General features: G+C 40.8%; 1 protein-coding gene across 1 annotated transcript in view; it reads right to left on the reverse strand.

The window, feature by feature from the left end:
* Nucleotides 1–1,964: 1,964 nt before the first annotated feature.
* LOC111150836 (fibronectin type III domain containing 3B) overlaps nucleotides 1,965–12,471 on the reverse strand; it is a 343,921-nt gene continuing 333,414 nt past the window's right edge. The window contains exons 25-26 of the mRNA XM_022508466.1: nucleotides 10,999–11,126; nucleotides 1,965–2,412 (exon numbers count right to left, since the gene is read on the reverse strand). Coding sequence (XP_022364174.1) covers nucleotides 2,101–2,412; nucleotides 10,999–11,126 — 440 coding nt within the window. The 3' untranslated portion in view covers nucleotides 1,965–2,100. The remainder of the gene's footprint in view (nucleotides 2,413–10,998; nucleotides 11,127–12,471) is intronic.

The raw sequence follows: 12,471 nt of genomic DNA on the forward strand, positions 1-12,471 counted from the left end.
TAGTCAATAACAAAATACAAAACTCTCTAGTACTTACTACATCAATATAGGCACACAGAATAATTCACTGATCGTAGCGCTTTCTTTCAAGAGATGATTATGGTTTTTTGGGTACATGTAAACGTTTCAATCACTGATAATGGATTTTTTTTTTTTGGCATTTAATGCACTAGATGCTCTTATCTTTTAAAAACACAAGAAAATGTCAGAAGATTCGTAATACTACAGATGTTGCCAAGGAACAAGACTGACCTAAAATTACAAAAGTATAAAACACACACACAAAAAATAACATGCTACAAGGGAAAATTAGTACATAAGTACATTTAAAAAATTTTACAATAAATAAAGATTGCACTGTAATTGGCATTTAAAGTACTGTATGCAGAATATAGTATAAATAAACCAAAAACAAAATAATGTTGGCTTCCCCATGACTTTGGTATGGGAGTATCATAAGCTAGTACAGCATACTGCATCTTAAGACGACACAGACCAAGCACAGAATTGCTATGATCAAGAAAAACCAAGTAGCAAAAATATACAAAAACAGAAGCAGGGGGATACACTGTGTCTGTTGCACCCTTTTGGAATATAGTTGCACCTCCAACTCTTAAATGTCCCTGAGGTACGCGAACATTGTGGACTTCATATAAATAATCCAATGACTTTGGGTTAAAACTGATTATCTCAGGACTCAGAATAAACATGCAAGAGTAACACTTTGCACTCCAATAGCACCTGTTGATCAAGGATCTCAAAGCACTTACAAACGTTAGAATCCCCATTTTATTTTATTTCTTTTTATTAATGCACTGGAAACTGAGGCACAGAGAGGTAAAGTGACGTGTTCAGGTCACGCAGCAAGTTAGTGACAGATCCAGGGAGAGAATCTAGGGCTCCTTCACCCCCAAACACCCTGTGTTTACCACCATCTATCATTCCCTCTCCACACATGGCCAGGTCAACCCCACAAAAATAGGAACTACAAGTTTAGATGACTCTCTTTTGGGTTTTAACAGGTTTTTATCCGCTGTTAGATGAGTATGATGTGCACTGAATTAAGGTACTGAAATTCAATCACTTCACTGATACCTCAAAGAACAGCCTTGCGGCAAATCTTTCCCAACAATGAGCTGACGTGTAAGAAGACTGCTCACAATTAGTGTAAATCATGGACAAGGGGCAGAGGCACTAAACTGTCACCAGTTCTCATCATATAACTCTGGTCAAACATAACAGAATATAATAACTCTAGTGATTAGATTAGAAGTAGTTATACACAAAGACAAACAAACAAGTTAAAGCAGCTTTTAAAACAGCTGAACAAGGAAACAACTAACTATTGCACAATGCCCTCTTAAAGTTACGGCTATGAATCGCTGGGGTAAAATCTACAATGTTCCATAATTTATAGGTGCATTTTGGTTACTTGATTTCTTAGACAGGCAGCTCATATTGTTAAAATCATAAGAAACAGAGATTATTAAAACATTTCAGATTAAAGTACACATTTTGATTTAAATGAGCTAAACAGTTAAATAACTGAGTGACAAAATGGTTGTTTAGGGCAGCCTTATTTGAGTGAACACATCTTCCGTATGTTGTTGTTGCGGTTGTAGCTGTGTGGTAAGACTCCGATGACACTGAAATCCTAGACCTGTAAGTACACACACTGTGATTCACGTTCACAGAGACGGATGATCAAGACCAAAGAAGTGACTGGTGAATATAAATTACTAAACCGTAACATGGAAAAAAAAAAAAAAATCAAAGGCTTGCAAAAGACATCAGTGAAAACAGAATAAAGGCAAATCTGAAAATTTAAAAGAAAACATAAGAAAGCTAGCTTTTGGTATCTGGTTTGCTTTTCTTCTTCTTTTTTTTTCCTTGAAAAAAAAATCCAGTTTAATCTCTTCCTAGTTTTGCATTTCAAAAAGGTGCACCAAAACACTGATATTTTTTTTCCTAGCTAAATCTGTAAAACAAGTATATAAATCAAAGAACAGAAGGGCGTAAAAAGGGGAATATCTGAATAAATGTATGTATTAAAATGTGTAGCATTAATTAAATTCATACCTCTAGTTTTGTTGGGTTTGTTTACTTCATTAAGAAGTACTGTAATATAAAGGCAAATAAAATGGACAAAGTCGCGAAGCCAACCACAATGAGGGCTGCAAACTGTTCATCAGTAGGCATCATGCTCTTCATTTTGGGATCGTCTAAGCTCCCCGTGTCCCCTGGCAGCATGACCTCACTTCGTTGCAATACAAAAGCCGCAGAGGGGCTGAAAGCTCCGCTGAGCTCCTGAGCAGTGTCTACGCAGCGACGGCACACACACACGCGGAACCGGTAGTCTGTGTTGGTCTGGAGGCCTGAGATTTGGAATGTTGCTTCTTCTCCCTTGTATACCTTCAAGGACAGACAGAGAAGATCTGGTCAATTACTCTGGAACAACAATAATCTGAAGGCCCCCGGTGTCTACTCCAGGATGACCAGAATGACCAAAATGGGGTAGAAAGCTGTTTCTCCTTGTATGTATTTCATTCAACAAAAGATGGATATTCATTCCAACCCACCCCGAGCAAACAGAATACAAAATCCAGTGAATGGAATTGCAGCTGACCGAAGTAATACACGTCTAACGAAATTTTAAGAGATTTGGCTGGTGAACAGTTAGAACCAGAAAGTAAAATTAACTGAATCTTTCCTGGATGAGTGGCACTGAGTTAGCATCTATAAAGTGCTTAAAACAGCCCTGGTACGTGGCCAGTGCACAGTGCAGGATCTAGAATCTTAAAACAACTCCAACTGTATTACTAAAGCACAGCAATTAAGTGATAGGTGTTAGCGTTTTCAACCTGGCTACAGGCTAACCCGGTAAAGCTGTCAGTTTTGTCCATTAATACAAATGCCCTAAAAAATAAAAAGTATCTCCAGTGATCTCTACTTGCCAGCTGTAGAGTTAGTGGGAATCTACTAATGCTGAGTGTTTTTAAAGTCTGGTGTGTAAACTTCGACCAAAAAATAGGACATTCTGCCAGTGAACACAAGGTGCATTGGCCATGCACTTAGTGTTGGGCAAACAAAGACAGCAGAAGGATCTCCCAGTTTACAAAAGGGACCCAATTTCCATTGTTCTCTTGATATTTAGCCTTTTTCTTAAGATTTTTTCCTCCCTCCTTTTCCATCTTCACAAGTAGACTTTGTCTTATTATACTTTTGTTTAGTGCCTAGGTGCCAGAAAACCAATTCTTCCTCTTTCATTGTTGCTTCTGCTATTCCTTTGTAAGATTTTTTTTTAAAAGATTTTTATTTATTTGACAGAGAGAGAGATCACAAGTAGGCAGAGAGGCAGGCAGAGAGAGAGGAGGAAGCAGGCTCCCTGCCGAGCAGACAGCCCGATGCGGAGCTCAATCCCACGACCGTGGGATCATGACCTGAGCCGAAGGCAGGGGCTTTAACCCGCTGAGCCACCCAGGCACGCCTCCTCTGTAAGATTTTTAAGCATGCTCCTGCTGGAGCCCTAGACAGAATTGGGCTGGAGCAACAAACTATGAAAGAGTCATAAGAAGACCCAGACCACTCCTTCTTTTTGTTCCAATGATGAGTTAGCTAAATGGATGGTTTAAGACGAGCTGGCTGTCAGTCGTGGTCATTGCCCCAACCCACACACCCACCGCCAGCTACTCGAGAGTTCTACCTATGTACCATGATGGAACCTCTTTATGAATTCTTTCCCAACACCTGAGTGCTCTCAAGAAAACAGTGGTGTACATTTCTTTTTCTTTAAAGAGATCTTTTAAGTATGAATGTTCTTCGCTTTCTTAATCTAGACTTAATTTCTTAACCTTATAGCGTTGAAGTTGCTATTTTCTGAGAAAAGTCTTTTCTTGGAAACTGTTGGGACAATTCCTAAAGGGAGTGATTTGTAACCCATGGGATGAGTATACCAGTTTGATAAAGAAGGTCCCTCAACACTTGCCATCCAAGCTTTGTTTTTTTGTTTTTTAAGATTTTATTTATTTCACAGAGAGATCACAAGTAGGCAGAGAAGCAGACAGAGAGAGAGGAGTAAGCAGACTCCGCGCTGAGCAGAGAGCCAGATGCGATGCGGGGCCCAATCCCAGGACCCTGAGATCATGACCTGAGCCTCAGGCAGAGGCTTTAACACATTGAGCCACCCAGGTGCCCCCAAGCTTTGGTTTCTTATCCGCAATGTCCCAGTCAACAATCCGTTCTGATTCTATGGTGGCAAGTCAGCACCGGGATGTTTACTAAGTTGGAGTGAAGCTGCCATTTACGCCTTTGCTCCAAGATTTCCCGCTATAACCTCTTTTATTGATTCTTACAGAGGCCACACTTCTTAAAATATCTGTTTGTACTTATCAAACGTTGAAAGACTAGCTGTGGGAGCTCTTCTCCGCACAACCCTGAGGAACTGGGCCTGGTCTGACAGGGAGTCATTGGGAAGAGCCTTCTCAAGCACAGGAACTGAATCAGGACCCCAGGTCCAAGTCCCCACTCCAGTACTTTCTAGGTTTGTGAACTTAGGGAACTATCAGCTTTGAGACTTAGTTTTTCTCCTCTTTCACCTGGGGATAGTAACAGTACCTAACCTCACCATAAGAGGGGCTGAGGGTTAAATGAGAAACTAGACGTGAAGAGGGCTTTGTGAGAGCAACACACTGAAGGTAAGCCAACTTCCATCAAATTCAATCCTCCTGGCTAGAGTTAAAGACAGGATCAGGGAGGCTGTTAATTTCTTAAGGACTCACAACAAATAAGGGCAGGGGTAGACCCCCAGTGAGATCCCACTCTTAACTCAAATATCCACGCTCACCCTTGGAGCTGCCCAGCCCTGCATATCCTATCCTCTGTCGGAGGTAGTGATGCTACCACTTGTCCTCTGCTTTAGTCCTAGTCTTACGACAAAAGTCCGACATGAGGTCCAGTTCTCTTGGCCTGATTTCGTCTTCCCAGACAGCTCTACTGTCTTTCCAGGGTTTCTGTTAAAAACCTCCCACATCACCACATCTTGGTTCCTGCTGTCTCAGACAGAAAACACTGCCTTTCCCTTTTATGGTATGGAAAGCAGTCCTTCCACTCCCCACCCCCTACCCGTTTGTGCCAAGCAAAGGCTTGGTTAGCGTTTCTGGGATGTGGCCTCTTACTTTCTGCCATTAAACAATGACCTCATGGCAGAACACCAGTTACTAACCTATCCCCACAGATGTTTCTGAGACTTTTGGGAAGGGGATATAAATGCTGACTTTTATCTGTTTAAATAAATTCTATGGTTTCTAGAATTTGCAAAGTTAGAGCTTTTGAAGAAAGCTGGCGCAGAAGGTCATTTTATTTCCTACGAGCCCAATTCGTGGAATCTTGAAAAGAGACTTCGTATTTTTGTTTCAATGGCTCTGCTGAACTCTAATCCCTGGAATGGATATCTCTGAAAATGTATTTAGAGAAAAAAGAATGCTACTTTTCTCATACCATGTGGCAAAAAGCTTAATGAAGGAAAAGGATATCTAATTGGAGGGAACTTCCTAATGACAAGTCCAATTAAACATAGCCTTCAATTTGTAAATGTTTCTCTTTTCGTCATTCTTGTTGTTTTAATTGGAACAGCTCCCCCCTTTTACAAGCACTGCCAACACAAAAATCTTAAAAAAACCAACCAACCAAGCTACACATATGGAGTGTGGGACTGTGTTCTAGCAATGCCACAGCAACCAGCACTATGGATGGCCTGAATTAAGTAGATGCTCAGTCAGTGAATGTTCTCTCATTAGAACCCTCAATGACTCCAGAGTAGATACTCTTCTACCACAGTGCTTGAAGAGAGGACAATTACCAGAACCCCATAAACATGAACATACACTCACAGCACAGAGGCAACAGAAAAGTTTTTCGTTCAGGAGTGCAGCCATCATTGTAAAGAAATGGACTCACTAACAATATGTTGTTTTCAGTGTAGTGATAGAAAATATAGTTTCTAGTGTATTTCAGAAATGGTCAACAGTGCTTTCAAGCCTTTTGGATTAATCCTTAGCTAAGGAAAAGTTAAAACAATCCCACTGCCCCCTTTCCCGTGGATTCTGGTTCCTGGGGTTAGAGCTAACGGATTTGTTTTGGTGGAAACAGTCACAGCCTGGGGGGTCACCGAACTACATGTTCATCCTGTCTGCCATACACCTGTGCCTTGACTGAAGTGACTTTTCAGGGGACAGTGCAGCTCCCCACCCCAGGATGGCAGGCTATGCGCCCTGTGTCCCTTTATTTTCATTCCCTCTGACAGGGGCACCATTACGGGTTTTTCCTCCTGCCTCAACCCAATTTAAAAGGCATGGCTCCACTTAAGATTGTCTTTATTGAAGTAACCAATCATAATATCACAAGAAGTAGATATTATTTTTATAAAGACTGTTATTGATTTGGTGTATGATATATTTTAAAGTAATTTTGACATGTTTATTCCAAAGAGGAGGATTTAAAGTAATACCCAGATAACTAAACTGAAGAATCTGTGACCCTGAATTCAGAACAACATGCTGTGGAGTTGGAATCCTTTATTCCAGTGAGTATTTTGGGGAGAACCACTGGGGGCCTGCCTTAGGCCCAGTGCCTGCATCTCTTAATTAACACTGCCCCTCTCCAGGACTGTAAAGGGAGACATACTGGCACAGCACTGTCATTTACACAGCACATTCTCACCACTGAAGGGGCGGAAGCTCACAGTGACCCTGAGTTAGATAGAGGATGAGTGTCCCTCCTTGTACAACAAAGTGGCTGAGGCTCAGTGAGGTGAATTAATTTTTCTACTACCACATGACTGTGTGATACTCTCCAGCTTAACAGGGAGCTCATCAACCTGTAAGCCTCCTTTGTAGTGGGTGCAGTGCGGGGTGGCCCTTGAGGTCCCTGAGCTGAGGAGGGCAGGTAAGGGGCTGTTATTGAACCGTTTCTTGATGGTCTGCTGTTTTCATCCCAACGGGTCTAGAAAGCTAAGAGCACTGACCATGGTCTTCTGTTATACACTGGACATCCCTCATAGTACAGAGCACCTAACAGTTTCTCAATAAACCAGAGTCCTATACCTGGGCTCCCTGAAACTGAAGATGTATTTGTCTCATGCATTTTAAATGGATGTATGAGCAATTTTCTGATGGCCGTCATCAGATACTTGAAGTTAAAAACCTAAGACAATTAAGAATCCGTAAAATGATGGCTTTTAAATTCCCTGTGTTGATCTATTATTTTGCTTTACGACCCTTGACTCAGACAAAAATTAAAAAAAAAAAACAAACTGTGTCAGGGAATTAAATAGAAAGACATTAAAAAATACGTTAAGCTCTAAGACTTTCAAACAATTGTGTATGGAAAGATCTTTGCTCACAGTACCTAATGTGATGCCACGAAGAATCAGTACAAGTCCCCATACTATCATCTAAAATGATACAAAGTGAAAATTTATTTATATAAAGATGCTATCAAATTAACTGTAAAGGTCCATAAAGTTTCAGATGCTTTAAAGGTTTTCTTAATGTAACAAGCCTGAGCACTAAGAATATTAATGACTTGCCACAAATTTTGTCCCCTAACAGTCAATACTTTGTTAGTCTGTTGCTCTTTCCTCATCTCCATTGTTTAAATACTTGTTGTACAATTGACTGCGTCTGAACAGGGACATGACTATGCATCATCTTTCATTACATGCTTATGTAGTTATCAAACTGTGTTATATCCTGTGAAAAAAAACTAGTCACCTGCATATGCTTTTCTAGAATGCTTTATAATTAATACCATCTGAAAAGAAGTTTTAAGCTTCTTGGAAAGAACATGTGTATCAATGGCAGAAAAGCCAAATCAACATATGTATGCATCCTAATATAGAGTAAAATTTTAGATGAGGATTTACTACTTGAAGAGCTTGTTTTATAATTAAGGCCAGCTGCTCACCTCATATTAGTGATAGTTGAACAAAAGCAAGCTAATAAGCTAGAACCAAGGCAAAATTGAAGTTGATGTTTCAAGCAAAACATCCGAGAGAGCTCTGGTGCTTTCATTTGCCTACAAACCCAAGTCTGGGAAGCGGAAAGACCCTTCCTGTTAGAGGTGATTTTTTCCACCTAAGTTACAAATGCTTCTAAATCCACCCCACGCTGAAGCTTACTCTTATCACCACCACAGATGTTAAGTAACTCCGTTCCTTTGAAACGGACTCTTTCGTGCAAGCAAGAAACATGGACTGAGCGCCTAACTATGGGCCAGGGCCGAGAAAATAAAAACGAGGAACACAAGGGCGCATATGAGTGGATCCTGTCTGATGAGTGCTCCAAGAGCCGCAGCCCTGCCGTGCTATGGGCTCAGCAGTAATTACCTCCCATTTTCTTTTGCTTTGCTTCTACGTATTCAAAGCCTGTTATCTCTGGACAATGATTATTTTAACCATTACTCTTGCAGCCATAATATAAATAGGTTTCATTCCCTATTTCATGTCCAGAACAAGTGAATGGCAAACTCAAAACATCATGTTTAAGTTAACGCTTATTGAACAGGGAGAAGAAAACAAAATGAGACAAAAAACAAAACCAACCTGTAACAAAACACACACACAAAAATAAATCCACACACAAAAAAGTCAGTACAAATTGTTCCTGACTCAATTGTAGCTTTTTATGTACCACTCCCCACCTTAATCATTTCTTGGGAAATGTAGTAAACACATGGTTATGTGAGAAAGGCTAGTCCCTATCTACTGAGCCTGCCCCATGTACTATGTTTTCATATATTTCCAAAAAGAAACCCAGTTATAACTACAATAAGAAATTGTGAGGTATACACATGTGATTAGGTATCATATTAGAATTTATATGTCCATGGGTCTAAATATATACCATTAAACAAATTAAAAATTTTTTTTAAATCTAAAGATATTAATCTCTACACCCAAAGCGGGGCTCGAACTCACAACTGTGAGAACAAGCGTCACGTGCTCTTCTCACTGAACCAGCCAGCTGTCCCAAACAAACAGCTGATTGAAAAGAGCCAACCTGCTGATAAAATCTAAATCACTGATCAAATAATGCTATTTTTTCAATGTCAAACAGCAATCATTATCTTCTAAGAAGCAGAAATTTTTCTAAGTACAAGCAGAAAAGTATGGTATGTGAATAAAATGTCTTTAAAATAACAATGACGAACATGGAGTGAATGTACTGTTGGGTCATGAATTACTCTTAAGTGTTAAATGTTACGCTGTGAAATTCTGTGACATTTCATCCTTTAGCCATCATCCCATTGCTATGGAATAGGACAATGCTGCTGGCATTAAGATGACGAAATCTGGTGGGGAAAATCCCTAGGCTCTCTATCAGAGCTGAGACCCTGCAACCAATCCTATTTTTTCTGGTACGCTGAGCCAAACACATGAAATTATTTACTCTGAAATGGGATACATCTACTAGAATGAGACCGGAAAGTGAAACAATACAACGGTGTTTTGCTCTTAAAGAGGAATGACGGAAACTGGACAATGACATTGTCCACTGATGTTAATCAATACTTGGTAAATGTCGTAGTTAAAAACAGTGTTTTGCAAAACGTGGTTAAAGCAATTCATTCTTTATCTGCTTCTTCATATTAACAAAGTACATGAAATGTACCGAAATTTTCTTTGTTTTCCACATTTGCAAGTATTCTTCACTATTAAATAAGGAACATTAGCCAGCAATTGAACAAAAACTCTGAATCAAATTATTTTCTACCTGTATCTGGAGACTCTAGAGCTGAACTGAGAGGTCTTTACAAATTATGCTAATGTTTCAGAAGGTAGTTTCTAAGTCTGATATACACGCATGCCTCCATTAAAAGTTCTGGTAAGGAATGGGCTTCACCTTTCCTTAGAGTAATGGTATCATATCCTGATTTCACAAAAACAGTTATTAAGTTCCTGGAAGCAGGACAGAAACTGATGGGGTATCTTAATCTTTTGTAGCCAGTGACTGATAATCCATAGTGTTGGAAGAATTAAGGACTAAAAGTGTCTTGAAAAATAAGAAAAGCAAATTTTCTATCTGGCTATAGTCCAGTTACGTTCTCTCTTGCGTGGGTTTATCATGGCGTCTGTAAAGCCTTGCTGACTCAAGTTCTGGTTCCCCGACCAGCATCACCCCAGCATCACCTGGGGCTGGAGCCCTCACCCCACAATCTACAGCACCAGGATCTGCATTTGAACAGATTCCCTGGGGATTCTCCTGCACATTACAGGGTGACAAATGGTGACTGGAGCTGCTCAGTCACAGGCCCCCAGAGCTGACAAGTCCTATTCCTTCTCCTTCTGTTACAGCTCCTACAGAAAAGGCAGAGGGGCCTGGGGAACTGGTGGCTCAGTCAGCTCAGCTTTAGACTCTAGATCTCAGCTCAGGTCTTTTTTGCAGGGGCGGGGGGGTTGCGCACTGGCAGAGGGAGAGAGAGAATCCCAAGCAGGCTCCATGCCCAGTACTGAGCCGAACCCAGTCCCTGAGATCATAACCTGAGCTGAAATCAAGAGTCAGATGCTTAACTGACTGAGCCACCCAGGCGCCCCTCAGCTCAGGTCTTGACCTTAGGGTGGTGGGTTCAGGCCCTGCTCCTTAAAAAAAAAAAAAAAAAAAGTTTCAGCAGTTGGGCTGAAAACTACTTACCCTCTATAGTCAAACCACTGGCACTCTGGTTTTCAACTGCATAAAGACTTTGATTACTTGTAAACAGCACTGCCAGTATCAAATACAAATATGGAATTCAAAGTTCTTTATAAGGTCATGCTTGAGAACTAAAAATTTAATACTTCCACAGACAAAATGTAAACTAGGGCTTACATAAAGGGGTCCATGTTAGGCAGTTCCTAGGACCGATTTGAAGAAAAATGCCCCTCACCAGTCACTGAATTGCTCATGGCAAGAGGCAGAGGCTGGATTGACGAGCCATACACATGCCATACACACTAGCTCTTACCTGTTTGTACTCAGATTCTCTCCCAACCAACACCTGCAGAATGTAGTGGACCGGGTCACCTTTCATTGGCGGTACCGTCTCCCAGAAGATTTCACACGAATTTCCTTCCAACTGTGTTACTCGAGGTGCTGAAATACAAATCCACATGTTCAAACGCAAAATTCAAAGTATCACAGTAACTGCCAACATTTTGTAATTTAGAGTGGGAGTGTGCTTGTGTCCGCTCTGAGAGGGGCGTATATTTGCCCAGCTTCCTAGAGAACCTGCAGGGCACCCTTCACACAGAGAAGCTACTCCATGACTAGCAAGCTATTGGTGAAAAAAATTCCTTTGCTCATTATCCTATTAATAACTGCTTGGCCTGGACTGCATTTTTTTTTAATTAAAAGAATTTTTTTAAAAAAGATTTTCACTTATTTCAGACAGAGAGAGAGAGAGTGCACACATGAGGCAGTGGAAGGGCAGAGGGAGAGGGAGGAGCAGACTTCCCGCTGAGCAGGGAGCCCGCCCTGGGGCTCAATCCCAGGATCCCTGGGATGACCTGAGCCAAAGGCAGCAGCTTAACCGACTGAGCCACGCAGGCGCCCCATGTACTTTTGTTATGTTTTCAATACTATTGAGCATGTTCTATGACGAGGCCCTGAGCTGGAGACTTTAGAGAATGCAAACAGGGGCTGTAAAACCCTACTTTCAAGGGAATTAAGATCAAGTTGAGGGAAGAGGCGAGCAAGGTAGGAGACAAATACAAATAGAAACAAAATGTGAAGGCGATTAAACGGGGGTATACGAACAACAGAGGGAGAGTCTGATCTGTGTGAGTCTGAGGAAGGTTTGAGAAGCAGGTGACATGTGAGATTAAGTCCCAGAGAATGGCCAGCATTGACAGAAACCCTTTTAAAATCAAGTTATCTATTTGTATTTTTTTTAGTTCAGTTTTCACCTACTAGACTCATAATTCTGTTTTTTTTTCCTTCTTTAAGGAATTCTTTTTTTTGTTTTGATTTTTTTTTTTTTTTAAAAGAGTCTTTTTTTTTGAGAGAGAGAAAACAAAAGGTGTGGGGGGGGGGGGGGGGAACAGCAGAGGGAGAGGGAGAAGCAGGCTCTCTGCTGAGCAGGGAGCCCAATGCAGGACTCATTCCCAGGACCCCGGGATCACAGCCTGAGCCAAAGGCAGACGCCTAACCGACTGAGCCGCCCAGGTGCCCTCATAATTCTGGTTTAAAGGAAAACCATATTAGTTTATAGTAAAGCATGTAAAATGTTATAGAATTAAAAATTTTTTTCTCACAGCTTATGCTGTATCTCTACAGTTTAATTCCATACCTGAGATTTTCCTACTTTGTAACTAGAACGCATTACTCCTCTGTGAACCCTCTTCCTCTTAAAATTCTTTAGAAGCAGCGCTTTCTACTTGCAATTCTGTACAACACTGCTTCAGAAAAATACAGGTTTTCTTAAAAATAAGTTGCAATT

This window comes from Enhydra lutris, unplaced genomic scaffold (genome assembly GCF_002288905.1).
Source record: "Enhydra lutris kenyoni isolate GAN:26980312 unplaced genomic scaffold, ASM228890v2 scaffoldscaffold2, whole genome shotgun sequence".
NCBI lineage: Eukaryota > Metazoa > Chordata > Mammalia > Carnivora > Mustelidae > Enhydra > Enhydra lutris.